Genomic DNA, 18,434 nt, shown 5'->3' with positions numbered 1-18,434 from the left:
TTCAAAGCGGAATTGTTTTATTTCATAATCACAAATGCAGTATTGTTTCCTTTGTGTTCCGCAAGGGAGGGTGTTATTTGCACGTAGATCAATTCAAAAAGGAAGTAACGCAAGCACAACCAGAAAATATGCCTATAGCGCTATACGTAGTGTTCACCAAGTCTCTGGGTGCAATAATAGCATACACATTACGCAGGTATCAAGGTTTATATCTTGACGATCGACCGCAAGACCTTCGAACAGCCTTAACTATTGACTGCTGACATGGTAAACGCTACGGTCAGAGCACGTTTAACTACGGTAAGATGGCGGCGCCCCGAGCAAGCAATAGCAGACACAAGTAAGTGTACTCACGTCTGGCCAGTCTGAGCACTTTTAACTACAGTAAGATGGCCGTGCCCCGAGCGAGCAGTGACAGGAACATGAGTTTTTTCACGTTTTATGCGAGATACGTACGTTTTTTTCCCTTGAATTTCATTCATAAACGTCAGAATAAATTTTGTTTAGCGTTTTATCTGTTTATCTTTTCTCTATTTTGAAATAAATGAAAGTATCGGCCAAACTCGTGACGTTCCGCGCCGACGCAAGGGTGACATCTTGAAGTGATGTCATCGTGTCACGGCGCCATCAATTTGCAGTTTTTTTTCCATGTCGTGTTTATGCGCATATAGGCCGTACCCTCGATTTAGTCATTTTTTTTTGTCTGACAAAAGCAGCTTATATGCGAGTAAATACGGTACATTCATGTACATATATACACACACGCACACGTTATCCTTGGTCTGCTACTTATACAATGATGGTCCACTGACAATTTGTGTTCACAATTTTGCATGTTTTTATAGTGGTATTTAGGTGAAGTGTCCCCTTTACTTTGGTGAAAGCCAAAAGTGTGGGCTCATCACTCCTCAGCTGTGGAAATAACATAGCAATAAAAAAATAAAATCAAAATGCAGTGTTTCCAGTTGTATGCTGAAATTAACCAACAAATTAAAGCCATTTTAACCAGTCTAGGTGTGTCAAGATTTCACTTTGCCAGGTGCATGTTGAAAACATTCGGTTTGAGGAGCTACCTTGCTGCTCGACACATGAAATATTGAGGTATAGAGACAGATTTAATTCAGCCAAAGAAGTGATAGGAGCAAACAGCATCACATCCAGGGAAAAAAAATATTGCATAGGATAAAAATATCAGGCCGGTCTCCATGTATTTTGAAAACATCAGTGTCGCAATTGAAATTGTGCTCTGAAATTATCCTGCTAGAGAAAAAAAAGTTAAGTTTATTGGTGGGGTCAATACCTGGTTGAATTCTTTGGATGCACTTCAGGTCATTTGCTTTTGCCTAACCTTTCTAATTTGTGAAATAATTTAGAATACCTTCAATCTTAGAAATAGAACTTTTAATCAGATATTCACTAATAGTTGTGCAGGTGATAATATGGTTATTAATAGTGTAGGGCTTAATCTTAACTGGTCAAATTCAGTGTAGTATAATGTGACATTGGAACGTGAGTTTTGTGGCACAATTTAATCTAAACACATACAAAAAAATGATAAAACGGAAAGGAAGGCATCATTTCCAGTACAGACAGAAGATGGTTTAGGTTGATCTTAAAAATGGGGCGGTCGGGGGTAGTAATTGATTGCATGTCTTCTCCCACAAGCGCACGGAATGAGCGCACTGTAAACATTTTAAGTGTTTCTGAGATGAACTAAACCTCCTCTCCATGTGGTCCTCGTTCATCCTGTCGCAGTGTCACACTTAGCCAGCTTTACATCTTGTCGTCCTCATCTTTGGCAGCAATGGCATCATAGAATTGACTAGCATGCAGCATTGCATCACCAGTAGTTGCTGTCTTTTGCTGCACGAATAGTTGACTTAGCTGATGCTGAGCTGCGCAAAGCCAATAAGTTTTATGTCATCAGGAATTTCAGACTCTTCCACACTGGATGCCTGTAGAACACAAGATTGAGACATACTGGAATGGATGACGAGAGTTGGCCTGCAATACTTTGGATCATCTGTAATGCTGATTTATTTGTGAGTAGTGTATTGAGAAAATCAAAACCTGCCATTTATACCACTAGTAACATGATGAAATTAAAACATCGGGACTATGTTTGATGAACATTTAGGGATCGCATTTAGAAAGTCATGTGACCAAACTGATCATTTGCCACCCACTTAAGATGGATTCATACTCATGCTGCCTTGACACATTGACACTACAAGAACAATGTCGCGTGCAGTTTTGCTTCACATTCGGGTAACCCCACACCTTGTTTTGAAAATGTGCTAGTTCCTTTCATTTATTGGTGTCCTTACCGCTGCTATTTTTGCTCATTTTTCAATGTTTCATTATTATTGCACATTGCAGGGACCGTTCTTCTCCATGAAGCTCTGCCGCTGTTCACCGCCTGGTAGTTCTCGCCGAATTTGCACCGTACGGCCGCCATGGTGCCGGCCTACACCTGCTCAACAACACCCGGCCACCCCCGCAGCAGTTTGCGCGCAGCCTGAAGCTCGCATCACCCGAGGTGCGGAACTGCAAATTCTCGTTTGGACTAAGACACCCCACCTCAGTCTCCGAGGAATTAAAAAAATGAACCAGAATTATGAGGTATTTGCGCCTCAACACACTACATGACTCCACCAGGTGTGATGACAACATGGCCATTGAATTTGGCAATGATCTTGACAGTGTCAAGACAACAACAACATTTGTACAAGGAAAGAAATGGCCATTTTTCTTGTGCGCGGAAAACCTCTCGCAGAAAGAAGCTCCTCCTGCTGCCCCTACGGCACCTCCTGAAGATTCCATCGATGCCTCTCAAATATGACGAAAAGGACTTGGACTAAAGCTCCCAATAACTGTTTTTTTTAAATCATTTAAATCATGAGAAGGGGAACTATTTTCACTGTGAGCATAGTCCTTAAAGTATTTACAATTTTTAATGAGTAAATTATATTTGGATATTAATACATAGCAGGTTTCATATGCCTATAATTGTAAGATTTAATAAAAAAAACTTATTGATAACTGTACTTGTGTACTTGCATTTTTGTATAGGCGCAAAACGTAGTATGGTATGTTGTAATATTAGGGGTGATCCTACTTCGTGGTTTTCCGATGATCGTGTATTCACCTGTAATACACAACTGAAACACCCTTTAACCTTTAAGTTGTGGGCCATAAAGGCATTTAAATATGGTAACTGATCGACATGTTTGTATCTACCATCTTTGGAAAGCCATTTGGGCAAATGGGTTTTTATTTACAATGCACAATGCTTACCAGCTTAAATGTGACATTTTTGTGACTGTGAGGATCATCCACAATCTTTTGCAGATTAGCAGCAACTGCAAAGAGGACAAAAAGGAAATCAGGAGTTTTGTCTCAATCAGTGGAACTTGCTACAGAGCATACAAACTGATATCTACAGTCGTATGAAAAAGTTTGGGCACCTCTGATCATTTTCAAGATTTTCCTATACATATCATTGGTTGTTTGGATCAGCAATTTAAGTGAAATAAAAACTGTGATATTTAAGAAGTGAAATGAAGTTTATAGTACTTACAGAAAATGTGCAATAATTATTTAAACAAAAGTAGGTTGGTGCATAAATTTGGGCACCCCAACAGAAAAATTACATCAAAATTTAGATTAGAACTTTGTTTCATCCCGTATTCGGGAAATTTCCTTGGTTACAGTAGCAAGCCTAGACCAAGCCACGCGACGGGTGGGGTCGAGTCGAAAAGGTCGCAAAACAACAAAGCAAAAAGCACAAAGTACAATGTGAAGTATGTAGGAAAGCATTAAGAAATATTAAAATGCAATTAAAAAAGATAGAAAAACAGCAAAAACACAAAACGAGCAAGAGCGGACGGAGCGATCGCTGTACATCCTCCTCCTGCAGAAATAACAGCCTCTAAATCCTTTCCTAAATGCTTCCTATAGCTTCCAATGAGGGTCTGGATTCTGGTTTAAGGTCTTTTTGACCATTCTTTGTTACATAGCATTCCAGTTCAGTCAGGTTTGATTGTTTCCGAGCATGGACAGCCCACTTTAAATCACGACAGATTTTCAATAATATTCAGGTTTGGGGACTGAGATTGCCATTTTAGAACCTTGTTCTTCTGCATGAATGCCTTAGTTGAATTTGAGCAGTGTTTAGTGTCGACGACTTGTTGAAGTAACTAGCCCTGGCGCAACTTCCACTTTGTCACTGTTTCTTGAACATTGTTCATAAATATCTGCAAATTCTGACTGGAATCCATGTGACCTTCAACTTTAACAAGATTGCCAGTACCTGCACTTGCCACACAGCATGATGGAACCACCACCAAATTTTACTGTGGGTTACAAGTGTTTGTCTTGGTATGCCGTGTTCTTCTTTCGCCATTCAAAATATCAAATTATTCAATTTTAAATAAGAAATAAATCTATCTTGATGAGAACGTGATGCTTTCTAATTACAGAAATTACAATTTTCTTACCAGAAGTTTAAGATGTTGTGGCAGCCATATTGCTTTTAATGTCAAAATATCTTAATTCTTTTGATGGTTCATATTACTCCAATAGTTGTCACTTTTGAAGAAAAATAAATAAATCGAAGTGGAATTTTGTTTTATTTCAAAATCAAGGCTCGTATCGGCCGCATTTGCTTGCGTCATGACGTCCTGGTGCCATTTTGTCGTGACATCATTGTGCCATGGCAGCGTGAACTTGCAGTTTTGTGCATGTCGTGTTTTTAAGCGCATAAGTCGTGCCCTCGATTCAGTCATCATTTTTTGTCTTACAAAAGTGGCTTATATGCAAGTAAATACGGTACTTTTGGGGTGTTTTCGTAACTTGGATATTTTTATTATCTCGAGGCACTCATTTGCATAATAAAAGCTTTTGTAACCTGGAAATTTTACACCTGGAGGCATTCGTAAGTAGAGGTATGACTGTATACTAAAACAGTGTGGTTTCTCAATGACTTTTTAAAAATAAATAAATGTTTAGTAAAATGTATACTAAAACGATGTGTGGCTACTAAAGTAAGGAACGCTTGTTATAAAATAATTTTGGATAAAACAGAAGGCGCAGTAATGTAATTGTAATTGGAGGCGGAGCCACAGAGCCAGAGCATGCTCTGCGCACATCTCGTGAACACCGCAAGAAGTTAAGGATAAACTAAAGACAGGAGAACTGAAAAGAGAAACACGTTCCGGTGCCGGTAAGAGTGAATTTTGGAAAAGCTTCAAATTGATTGTTGAATATGCTAGAGAAACTTGCATTGGCTTCGCTGAATGTAGTGAATGTGGTGCTTTGCTCTCATACGAGATCAAAAGGATTGGCACCCTGATGCTGAGCAGGCATTTAAAAACAGTTGAAATTGTCAACCATCTATATTATCATATAAAAGATGTAGATGTTTATAGTCTTGTTTAACTTAGATTTCGTTACAAAAGACAGGCTTTAATGTGTCATCATGAATCACGTCTCCTCCTCCCGACTCGGGAGTCCCGAGTCCTCACATATAAAATATGAAATTTCGGGTTTGCCTGGGACTTGGTCCTGCAAATCAAATGTCCCTGGCTCTGCTGAGGTAGCGAGGGCTGGCAATGTCATCCAGTGAGGGCAGAGAGCAGCTGATGATCTTCTGGGCAGTGTTGATCACCCGCTGCGTGGCCTTTCTGTCTGCTGCCGTGCTTCCAGCGTACCACACTGTAATGCAGTATGCCAGGATGCTCTACACAGTGGCTCTATAGAAGGTTACCAGAAGCTTGGTGTCCAAGTTGTTCTTCCAGAGTACCCTGAGGAAATGGAGTTGCTTCTGGGCCTTCACCACTGCCGTGGCGTTGGTAGATCAGGAGAGCTTGTCCGTGACGTGGACCCCCAGGAATTTGAAGGACTGGACCCGGTCTACGCATGCTCGATTTATGAGGAGTGGGGCCAAATCTGTGCTGCGTTTGCGAAAGTCCAGGATTATTTATTTAGTTTTTGTGTTTAGTGTGAGATTGTTCACCAAACACCACAAAGACAGTTTGTTGACCTCATCTCTGTAGGCCGACTCATCCCCTCCGGAGATGAGTCCGACCACAGTGGTGTCATCGGCAAATTTGATGATGGAGTTAGACTGGTGGGTCGGTGTACAGTCGTATGTGTACAGGGTGTACAGAAGAGGACTCAGTACAGAGCCTTGAGGGGAGCCAGTGCTCAGTGTAATGGAGGAAGAGAGGTGGGGACCAAGTCTAACAGTTTGTGGAAGGTGGTTAAGAAGTTCTTAATCCATTAGCAGATGGAAGAGGATTGTCCAAGGTGGGAGAGAACAAGCAATGATTTAGAAAGGAAAATCTTGAAAATGACCAGGGGTGACCAAACTTTTTCATACAACTGTAAATGGTGGACCTGTGTCACAAAACCCCTTGCAAGGTAAAAGCACAACTTATGGTGCCTATAAAGTCTTATTTGAACTTTGCAGCTTTTGGCAGCCTTTGAAAAGATTGCAGTTTCAAATGCGTGAAAGTAGCAAATAATTTCTTCAGATCGGCTATGGAAAGCACTCTTCAACATTTTCTATTCATTTAGCTGATTATTCCATTTTAGCACTTTATTTGTTAAAGTCAAATTTTGTCCCAAAAATGTATACGACAGAAATATCTGTCCCATTCCTTTTCCTCAGATGAAAATTGGGTGGGTTAAAAGAAAAGGTCAACTTTTGCTGTTTTTTTTAATCTTCAATTATTAACCACAAAATAAAAACAGAAACTCTGACCTTTTGTGTCATATTTATCTTAATATCTGAAACCCAAACGTTTTCTGTAACTTCACAAGTGGTTCACACACTGTAGCTAGTATTTTGCCGCATTGCTTCATGCAGATCTCCTCTAGAGCAGTGATGTTTTGGGGCTGTCGTTGGGCAACACGGACTTTACCTACAATAGGTATATGGTCAATACCAAAAGTTCATCTCAATACTTTGTTATGTACCCTTTGTTGGCAATAACGGAGGCCAAACATTTTCTGTAACTCTTCACAAGCTTTTCACACACTGTTGCTAGTATTTTGGCCCATTCCTTCATGCAGATCTCCTCTATTCTTCACAGTGGGTATGGTGTTCTTCGGATGCAATTCAGTATTCTTTCTCCTCCAAACATGAGAACCTGCGTTTCTACCAAAGAGTTCTATTTTGGTTTCATCTGACCATAACACATTCTCCCATTCCTCTTCTGGATGATCCAAATGCTCTCTAGCGAACCACAGACGGGCCTGGATGTGTACTGGCTTCAGCAGGGGGACATGTCAGGCAGTGCAGGATTTGAGTCCCTGGCAGCGCATTGTGTTACTGATAGTAGCCTGTGATCCCAGCTCTCTGTAGGTCATTCACTAGGTCCCCCCGTGAGGTTCTGGGATTTTTGCTCACCGTTCTTGTTATTATTTTGACGCCACAGGGTGAGATCTTGCATGGAGCCCCAGATCGAGGGAGATTATCAGTGGTCTTGTATGTCTTCCATTTTCTAATAATTGCTCCCACAGTTGATTTCTTTACACCAAGCGTTTTACCTATTGCAGATTCAGTCTTCCCAGCCTGGTGCAGGTCTACAATTTTGTCTCTGGTGTCCATCGACAGCTCTTTAGTCTTGGCCATAGTGGAGTTTGGAGTGTGAGAGACTGACGTTGTGGACAGGTGTCTTTCATAGAGATAATGAGTTAAAACAGACATTAATTCAGGTAACGAGTGGAGACCTCGTTAGAAGAGGTTAGACCTCTTTGACAGCCAGAAATCTTGCTTGTTTGTAGGTGACCAAATACTTATTTTCCACTCTAATTTGGAAATAAATTCTTTAAAAATCAAACAATGTGATTTTCAATTTTTTTCCCCACATTCTGTCTCTCATGGTTGAGGTTTACCCATGTTGACAATTACAGGCCTCTCTAATCTTTTCAAGTAGGAGAACTTGCACAATTGGTGGTTGACTAAATACTTATTTGCCCCATTGCATGTCATCTTACATTCTCTATATTGTGCAACAAATTCAGAGAAGGGGGTTACCTTTATGCCACTCCACAGGTAAGAACACTAAATTAGTATGCTATTCCTTATCCTAAAAGAGTACTTCCATCACCTATAGGTTATCAATATTTTAATGAACTATCCCATATTTTTCGACAAAATATGAAAAACTAGCACATGCATTTCAGGAATAAAGTAGAAATTAGGAATACAGTTGTACCTCTACTTACGAATGTCTCTACATCCAAAATATTCAGGTTACGAAAGTCCCTGATGTAAAAACTGTCTCAGGATATGAGAGAAATTCCAAATTATGAAACCTGAAAAAATTTAACATCCTCTTGTAGCATCCTGTCTTTTATATCTATCTTGTGATATAGTAACCTTCCCATTGGCCACTGGCCTCACATCACCTTGTTGGGGCTGCTTCTCCATGAAGCGAAATCACGTGGAGTATGAGCGCGACCACAAGCCTTTTTTTCTGGCACTTTTTCTGGGACTATGGCGCAGCCATTCCAGCCGGCGATGAGTTCCCAATACGTGTGCCTTCAACCTTCGTTCGTCATGGAGCTCTAAACTTGTTTTTTGTGTGTGCTTAATACATCTTTTTTTTGCTTATAATAATGAGCTTACAAATGTTGATGAAAGGCCTTCAAAGGCAATCGTCATTGCATTAATATTTCACCAAACGTAAAATATTTTCTCGAGTATACGACGTATTTGTCGCAAAAAAAAATGACTGAATCGAGGGTACGACTTACATTCTAACAAATTAGGTGACAAGGATGAAACGCGAAAACGGCCTATTTATTTTAAAATAGAGAAAAGATAAACAGATAAAACGCTTAACAAAATTTATCTTGACATCTATCAATGAAATTCAAGAAAAAAAACGTCTCTTGCATTAAACGGGAAAAAACTCACCTACTTGTGCCTGCTATTGCTCGCTCAGGGCGCCACCATCTTACCTAGGGATGACACCCTAGACGGCTACGGACACACTTCCTGGTTGTACTGCTCACGTGACGTCTTTTTAAAATCTGTTTACGTGCAGGCAACACCCTTTAGGAATGTGCAATTCAGCAGACGATTCATACAGTATCTCAGAAATACCACGTGCGATGTAAGATTTCCCCTTCAAAGTAACACATTTGTACTTCCCTATTAAAACCATGAATATGGAGGTGAAAATTGTGACTCAAGGGGCGTCTTGTACGAGAGAAATTATAAAATTCAATGATTTTAAGGCAATTTTAAGGGTACGGCCTGTACGCGGAGGCAGCTAATATGCGAGAAAATGTGGTAAGTTGCGTGTTTGTATGTACGTATGTTTAGTCAGCTGCCAAACATTTGCCTTGCCCACCCACTTCTATGGAAAATATCTTTGCACATTTTATTAATTTTAATCTTAATCACATTTTTTCTCTTTTTTGTGTTTCAAAATTATTTCATATTAAATTGCATAGTTTTATCATTTCAAATGCTTTTTCGGGGGTAGTATTGTATACAGACGCTCCCCTACTTACGAACATTCGAGTTGCGAACAACGGTACATACGAACATGTCTGCGAATATGGCATATGTCGAAAAATGTTCGGAAAGAGATGCTGTAAGTTCGTAAGTTAGATTTTGTATTGCGCGCCTTTTTCCGAGTAGTGCTTCTTTCCGTCGCTAATACCGACGCTTGGCGCTGTGAGAGGGAGGAGGCTCCGCAACGTGTCGAGGACGAGGAGGAGGAAGAAACGCCTGTCTCCATGAAGAAATTCGCTCATAGATAAAGCCCTCGCACTCTTCGAGCAGCAAGACCCAAATATTTAACGTTGCACAAAGGTTGCATATCAATTGAATTATGCCATACAGTGCTACCTCATCATTTATGATGAAAAAAAAGAAGAAAACTGTGCAATTGTCGTTAGATCGCTTCTTTCGGCCAGTTTCTAGTAAATCCTCCAAGGAAGATACTCATTAACCCTCATCTTCTTCTCCTCGACCCTCAACTTCTTCCTACATTGAAGTTACGGAGGAGGAAGTAACTTTTGAAACCCATTCCAGCGACGACGAAGACCCTCTCATGATATAAAATCCTCCTCTTCCTCCATCTCCTTAAGCATCGAGTACATCTTCCAAAAGTAAGTTAAACTTCATTTTATTTATCTTATTACGTACATGTACATACTGTGTGTTACTTATAAGAGCCTTAAACTTACTTATATAAACCTTCAATATACTTATATAGGCCTTAAACAAATTATAATACAAAATATAGCACTGAAGCAACTTACGAACAAATTAACCTTACGAACAATCGCTCGGAACGTAACTCGTTCGTAAGTAGGACAGCATCTGTATACCTAATATATAATATAATATATACAGTTGGAACAAATTACTATAAAATGTGGATCAACTTCCAAGTTACAAAACCACTTCTGGAACAAATTAATTTCATAAGTAGAGGTACCACTGTATTAGCATTTTTCATCAAGTTTTTAGATAAAAAGAGAATGCTACTTACCAATGACTAAATCTCTTCCATCAACGAGGCCCGCTGAAACCAATTCCTGAGAGACTCCATCAGCAGAATCTGATGACATGGAGAAGCATTAGGGGACAGAATAACCAGGGATTTAAATTAGAGGATGCACAATACCTCTGCCAGACATGAACTCAAATCTGATGTCATTGAGTTCCTTCTTTGGATTCCTGAGCCTCAGCACGAGACTAATGGGGACGCTAGCATCAGAAACAAAGGGATCCTACAACAGAAAGGAGACTATATAGATAGAATGAAAGGCTTTGTAACATCACCATTACCTTGGTGGAGGGTCCATGTGAGGGGCTTGCTCTTTGAGCAGGAGTAGGAACCTGTGGTGAAACTTCTTCGCCACTTTGCCCAACAGAAGTAACATTCGCATTGACAGTGCATGGCGGCTGTAGGTGTTGACTGGACCCAGCTGGTGGTGGGAAAATCTAGGCGGTATGACAAACATTAAAATTATGTTTGTTGCATCTCCTGAGTGGAGAAGAGTATTAAAAATGAATGAATTATTAATATTTAAGATGAGATGTTATAAGAACTAATCTAACAAAAATAAAACAAAATTAAATTAAAAAAAAAAAAATTAAATTCAAAAAGTTGTGGGACGAAGGAATGACACACAACTGAGATATTCATGCAGATCACTTATTCAAGGAATTGTAAGAAATCAACATCTACTGATAATGTCCACCACAAATAAACTCACCTCTGTAGTTTGAGACCCATCCCTCACTCTAGGTGACTGTGGAATGGACACGACAGATTGACAGGATTAAAAACATGCAATTGTCCAATTCACCCAATTTTAATTCAAAGCAATAGAACTTAAAGATTCCCATACTCCAAAAAAAAAGGATTAATTACGTCACCGCAGAAAAGACAGGTAGTACAGTCGACCCATGCCTATCCACGATTCAGCATTTGTGACTTCACTCATTTGTGGATTTTTAGACGGAACATAACTCCCATAGATTCATCAGAACCAAATGCTCACTCGTATTTTTCAGAACTATTCCTCTATGGAACTATAGTTCGGGTTATAGTGTTAATAGGGATAACGTATTGTCAGAGGGAAACCAGGATGCACGTGTAGTTTTCCCTGGTCGGGGGCATGACAACCAGTGTTTTTGGCAGCTGAATAAATGTAATGTCAATACTGTCATCCCTCGCCACTTCGCGGCTTCAGTCTAACGCCGTATTTTTCATAAATATCCATGTGACCAATGTATATTCAATACAAACAAAAAAATCTTTACTGGAGATGTTGTAGCAGACATAGCAGACGCTCAGGACTACAAGTGTGTTATATTTCCAGTGTGACACAATAAATCAGCATTTCCCAACCATTTTTGAACTGCACCACGATTTTTGCATAGTAAAATTCCCAATCCACACCATCAGCTGAAAATATCATTTAAAACTCTGTCACCTACATTTAAATATAAAGCATTCTCATCAAATGAATCTCAACAAGAATCAAACAACAAAGAAAATATTTAATTGTTTCCTTTTTGACACCGACCTTTATGTGCACGGACACCAAAACACTTCTGGTTCACGCGATACAAAAACAAGTAGTGTACTGATTTTATTCTCGGAATTATGTGGCTTTCTCCTAAGATGACTTCAATCGCTTAATTTCACGAGAAAAGCAGTGCTGAGGTTATAGACTTTACATCACCAAAGGATAATGTCCATGAAACCAAACTACCGTATTTTCTCACATATACGCCATATTTGTAACTAAAAAAAATGATGACTGAATCAAGGGTACAGTTTATATGCGCACGATTTAGACTTTACATGCACAAAACTGCAAGGTGACAAAGATGAAACACCATAACGCAAGACAATGCGGCCGATACGGTCATTTATTTCAAAATAGAGAAAAGATAAACAGAAAAAACGCTAAAAATGTATTTTGACGTCTATGAATGCAATTCAAGAAAAAAAAACGTATCTTGCATAAAACGCGAAAAAACTGACTTGTGCCTGCCATTACTCGCTCAGGGCGCCGCCATCTTACCCTAGTTAAATGTGCCCTGACTGGCCAGATGCAAGTAGCCTTGATACGTGTTCGTAATGTTTACCATGTCATCACATCCCAATAGATGTTAAGGCTGATCGAAGGTCTTGCGGTCGATCATTAAAATATCAGCCTTGTTACCTGCATAATGTGTATCTCATGCTGTTATTGCACCCAGAGACTTGGTGAAAACTAGACTGCTACGGACACACTTTCTGGTTGTACTGCTCACCTGACTTCTTTTTTGAATTCGTGCACGTGCAGGGAACACCCTTTCGATTCATAGAGTATCTCAGTACAGTGGTACCTCTGCATACGAGCTTAATTCATTCCGGGACTGAGCTCGTATGTCGATATTCTCGTAACTCAAATGAACGTTTCCCATTGAAATGACCTAAAAACAAATTAATTCGTTCCAACCCTCCGAAAAAAACCAAAAACAGGATATTGGATTGGAAAAAATGTTTTATTTCTTCTAATTCGCCATCTATTAACAAATTAACACATAACTAGTGGTTTAATAGTAATAAAATGTGTTTAATAGAACTAAAATTAGACGGATTTCGCGGAGGGTAGAGAGAGAGAGAGGGACAGAGAGAAGGGGGGGAGACTTTCCATGGCAACGCACTCATAACAGAACAAACAAATTTAAATGAACTTGGATTAATATATAGATACACTCAAAAGTATGTTTAATGTAACTTTACACAAAACTGAATTCTAATTCTGAAATTGTTTTAATTTGTTTTACCTTTGTTCTCCGGGTTGACTCCACCCGAATGTTCAGTGGGAGTTTTTAAAAGGAACGCATCAAGGGTTGTTAGTTTTTGCCTTCCCTTCAAATAATTTTGAAAATGACGCGCACAACTGTCCTCACAATACGATAACACGCGACCACTTGCCAGCTTGTCAGGGTGCCTCTTTTCTACAAAATCAGAAAACTCTTGCCACTTCGCTAGCATGTCTTTGATATCCTTTGTAGCCAGGCGGCCCCCTTCTTCCGCCTACTCCTCACTACGGAGTTCCCGCAACACCTCCAAATGTTCACTCTCCTGGAGCTCGATTAAGTCCTGTGTCATCAGTTCTTCGTGGTGCTCGGCGATTAGATCATTCACATCTGCCTCGTTAACCTCCAGCCCCTAGGAATTTCCAAGTGACACGATATCATCCATGACAACGAGCAAGCTCTGTGACACGTACCCCACTCTCATATTTTTCAATTATTTCGTGCTTAATGTTGATTGTCAAAGTTCGCCTTTTCTTTGCACAACTCTTCATTCCACCTGTTTGCTTTGGATCCATTGTTGTTCACTTTGTATTATGCATTGACTAACGAGGGAAAAACACGGGAAAATGCAAGCTCCGCCCAGTGCTCGTAGATATCTGTTATACACGAAAGAGATGCGGCAAAAAAGACAGTGCGCTACAATGATAAACAGCCTCTCATGTCTTGGCCACCTGGCTTTCTCGCATCTCGAATTTTTTCTCGTATCTAGAGATAATTATTTGCTCGCAATTTTTCTCGTATCTCAAAATGCTCGTATGTAGAGGTGCTCGTATATAGAGGTACCACTATACTACCACATGCCATTTCCCTTCAAAGTAACACATTTGTACTTCCTATTAAACCAAGTACTTCCTATTAAAATCATGAATATGGAGGTGAAAATTGTATATCCGGCGGCATCTTATACAAGAGAAATTGTAAAACTCAACGATTTTAAGGCAATTTTATGGGTACGGTGGTCAATATGCGAGAAAATACGGTACTTCTGGTTCACATTGCACGAAAAATAAGCAACAAAATGACTTGAATTTTAGTCATGTAATATTAGAATGTATAACTTTGTGGCAGGTAACTTCCCGCGGCACACCTGATCTTCGCTCACACGAAAAAAAAGTGCCTGGTTGTCACAACATTATGATCTGCACTTGTGAGACACTGTTAAACACCTCTTACCCGCAGAGCAGCCACTGCAGCTTTCCCTTCCTCACTCTCCTCATCCAGCTCATCGTCACTCCACTCCCAACCACCATCCTCTGTCTTGTGGAGGCGGCCACTGGAACCTGGAACACGTCTCACCTTAAAATGATTTCAGTTACTGCTGGTTAATGCTTGTCGTTTCAATGGAACACGAGATGTAATGCATTTCCGGTTGGCACACCTTTTTAGACCGATCTGTTATTGATGGACCTTTATGTAGTAGCTTTTCCTGCAGGTAGTCATTATTCTAAAACGAGGAAAATGTGCATAGATATTACATACACAAGTACAAAATTGTATATCACAATCTAATAAAGACGCTTGCCTTAGCTTTTGTGAAGAATTTGTGTTTAAGTAACTCAGCAGCAGTTGGCCTATATGGATCAAAGTAGGGGGGAAAAAAGGAGAATCAAAAGAAAAATAAATACAAAAATAGGCCACTATTAAGAAATGAATACTTAACAGACCTTTTTTCTGGGTCCTTCTGTAAACACAGGGTAATCATCTTTCTGAAGGATTTGCCATATTTCTTGACCATCTCCTTGTCTGCAATGCCTGTCTCTAAACAGGGTGGGTCGTTCTGCAAAGTCAGCATCAGCACCTACGCACATTCAACTATCAGCTTCTAAAATCAAACTGAGTTGACTGGGCAGATGCAAATAAGCATCTTATCCTTTATGTTGATGACTCCCATTTCATCTAAGTAGTTGTTATTCAGCTATTTAATTTTGTAGGGACCCTTGTTGAATAGAAAGCGTTATTGTCATTGTACATACATACATATACATACTTTGTATACTGTTCTTTGCACAACGAGATGCATTCCAGCTACAGCCCGGCTTGACAGTTATGCCATACAATGGTGGTCAACGTTTACATACATTTGTAAAGAACATAGTGTCATGGCTGTCTTGAGTTTCCAGTTATTTCTACAAATCAGTTTTTTTCTCTGAAAGAATGAATGGAACAGATAGTTTTTTGTTACAAAAAAACAATCATAAAGTTAGATTCTTTTATAACTTTATTATAGGTAAACTGAAAATGTGACCAAATGATCTGGGTCAAAAGTATACATACAGCAATGCTAATATTTGGTTACATGTCCCTTTGCCATTTTACTTAAATTAGCCGCTTTTGCTGGCAATCTTTGGTAGTAAGATTCTGGTTGAGTCTTTGAACTCTCTTGGCAAAATTGATTCAGATCCGTTAAATTTGTTGGTAGATTGCTGACATAGACTTGTTTCTTCAGCATTGTCCACATGTTCTTTAGGGGGTTTAAATCAAGACTAAAGATATCTATGAGCACCGGCCGGACAGGTTGCATTTTTTGCATTAATCAGTGCAAAATTAAGGGAAAAACAATGGATCCAAACCAAGCTAGTGCAATGAAGGGCTAACCATAATTTCCAAGGTGCGCAGTGACATTCATAACGAGATGGAGAGCCTTCGTTAAATATGGTTTAAAGATGAACAGTTAGCGGGAGATAGCATGACTGGGTCTCTAATCTGCGAAAAAGCCAGTGGAATCTACATGGACTTGAAAGCAAAGCAAGCATCTGAAAAAGACACCAGCTGAACCCTTCAAAGCGAGTCGTGGTTGGTTTGCTAATTTAAAAAAAAGAACTGGGATACACTCGGTTGTGAGGCACGGGGAAGCAGCAAGTTCCGACTCGAAAGCCGTGGTGGAATACATTAACACCTTTGCCTTGGTTATAGCACAAGAAAGTTACATCCATTTAAGTGTGTATCGTAATTTAAGTTTAATTAAATTACTGTATTTACTCGCATATAAGCCGCTTTTGTCGGACAAAAAAAAAGACTGAATCAAGGCGTATAAAAATTCAAAACCGCAAGTTAATAACGCCATAATACCATAACGTCATGACGTCATGACGTCATGACGCCATGACGCCATGACGCCATGACATCATGACATCATGACGTCATGACGACATGACATCATGACGACATGACATCATGACGACATGACAAGACAATGCGGCCGATACGGTCATTTATTTCAAAATAGAGAAGATAAACAGATAAAACGGTAAATGAAATTTATTTTGACATCTATGAATGAAATTCAAGAAAAAAACTCACTCGACCGTGTCCCCCGGGCAGTCTTGTGGGGGGGTACTCCGGGAGAATGGGGTTCCGGAAACCCTGTTACGCGGGGTCCGGTCCCTTTATGACGGTGTCAGAGTCTGGTCCGTCAGTAAGTCTGTCGTTTACGGTGAGGGTTGGAATCCGCCGTGGCGTTGAGGGGGTTCGGTTTGGTGGCCTCAGTATTGCATCCCTGCTTTTTGCAATGATGTAGTTTTGTTGGCTTCATCAGGCCGTGATATTCAACTCTCGCTGGAACGATTTGCAAACGAGTAGGGAAGCGCTTGGAATGAGAATGAGCGCCTCAAAATCTGAGACCATGGTCCACAGTCGGAAAAAGGGGTCATGTCCTCTCTGGGTCAGGGATCAGGTCCTTCCCCAGGTGGAGGAATTTAAGTAGCTTGGGGTCTTGTTCACGAGTGAGGAACGAAAGGAGCGGGAGATCAACAGGCGGATCGGGGCAGCGTCTGCAGTGATGTGGACTCTGCACCGGTGCGTCGTGTTGAAGGAGCTGAGCCAAAAGCCGAGGCTCTCTATTTACCAGTCGATCTACATTCCCACCCTCATCTATGGTCACGAGATGTGGGTCGAACCCGAAAGAACAAGATTCCGGATGCAAGCGGCTGAAATTAGTTTCCTCCGCAGGATGTCTGCACTCTCCCTTTGAGATAAGGTGAGAAGCTTGGGAATCCAGGAGGGGCTCAGAGTAGAGCCGCTGCTCCTCCAGATCGAGAGGAGCCAGATGAGTTGGCTCGGGCATCTGATCAGGATGCCCCCTGGACGCCTCCATTGGGAGGTGTTCCGGGGACGTTCCACCGGGAGGAGGCCACGGGGCCGACCTCAGACACGCTGGGGAGACTAAGTCTCCCGGTTGGCCCGGGATCGCCTTAGAATACTCCCGGAAGAGCTGGACGAAGTGGCTGGACAGAAGAAAGTCTTGACTTCATTGCTGAAGCTGCTGCCCCCACGACCCAACTTCGGATAAGCGGAGGAAGATGAGATGAGATGATTCGTACAGCATCTCAGAAATCCCTCGTGATTTTTCTTAAGATTTTCCCTTCAAATTGACATTTTTACTCCCTATTAAAACCATGAATATGGAGGTGAAAATTGTGAATCAGGGGGCGGCTTATACGCGAGAAATTGTAAAATTCAACAATTTTAAGGCAATTTTAAGAGTGCGGCTTATATGCGCGGGCATAAGTAAATACGATCAATTTAAAGTTTATGTTATGTTACAATCCTGTTGCCATCTGTCAGGTCTCTCTCGGTCTCTCACTCTCTCTCACACTCCCCCTCTCTGCTTCCCCCTCTGTCTCCCTCCCTCCTCCTCCCCTTCCCTGTCTCTCTCTTCCTCTCCCTCTCTTCTTCCCCCTCTATCTCTCTCCCGCTCCTTCTCTTCCTCCCCCTCTCTCTCCCTCCCTCTCCCTCCCTCTCCCTCTCTTCCTCCCCCTCTAGCGCTCTCCCTCTCCTTCTCTTCCTCCCCTCTATCTCTCTTCCTCCCCCTCTCTCTTTCTACCGCTCTATCTCTCTTTCTCCCTCTCTCCCTCCCCCTCTATCTCTCTTTCTACCCTCCTCTCTCTCTTTCTACCCCTCTCTCTCTCCCTCTCCCTCTCTTCCTCCCCCCTATCTCTCTTTCTACCCCTCTATCTCTCTCCCTCTCCATCTTTTCCTCCCCCTCTATCTCTCTACCTCTCCATCTTTTCCTCCCCCTCTATCTCTCTCCCTCTCTTCCTCCCCCTCTATCTCTCTCCCTCTCTCCCCCTCTCTTCCT

At 41.0% G+C, this 18,434-nt stretch overlaps 1 protein-coding gene across 1 annotated transcript in view; it reads right to left on the bottom strand.

Moving 5' to 3' along the window:
• Window positions 1-18,434, bottom strand: part of LOC144085406 (serine/threonine-protein kinase OSR1-like) — a 42,180-nt gene continuing 23,746 nt past the window's right edge. The window contains exons 8-17 of the mRNA XM_077614642.1: window positions 15,022-15,155; window positions 14,880-14,928; window positions 14,736-14,801; window positions 14,531-14,653; window positions 11,251-11,286; window positions 10,820-10,975; window positions 10,656-10,761; window positions 10,521-10,589; window positions 3,298-3,362; window positions 1-1,955 (exon numbers count right to left, since the gene is read on the bottom strand). Coding sequence (XP_077470768.1) covers window positions 1,881-1,955; window positions 3,298-3,362; window positions 10,521-10,589; window positions 10,656-10,761; window positions 10,820-10,975; window positions 11,251-11,286; window positions 14,531-14,653; window positions 14,736-14,801; window positions 14,880-14,928; window positions 15,022-15,155 — 879 coding nt within the window. The 3' untranslated portion in view covers window positions 1-1,880. The remainder of the gene's footprint in view (window positions 1,956-3,297; window positions 3,363-10,520; window positions 10,590-10,655; window positions 10,762-10,819; window positions 10,976-11,250; window positions 11,287-14,530; window positions 14,654-14,735; window positions 14,802-14,879; window positions 14,929-15,021; window positions 15,156-18,434) is intronic.

Source organism: Stigmatopora argus, chromosome 12 (genome assembly GCF_051989625.1).
Source record: "Stigmatopora argus isolate UIUO_Sarg chromosome 12, RoL_Sarg_1.0, whole genome shotgun sequence".
NCBI classification, from domain to species: domain Eukaryota; kingdom Metazoa; phylum Chordata; class Actinopteri; order Syngnathiformes; family Syngnathidae; genus Stigmatopora; species Stigmatopora argus.
The sequence above is the reverse complement of the archived record's forward strand: the minus strand, read 5'-3'. Positions and strand labels throughout refer to the sequence as shown.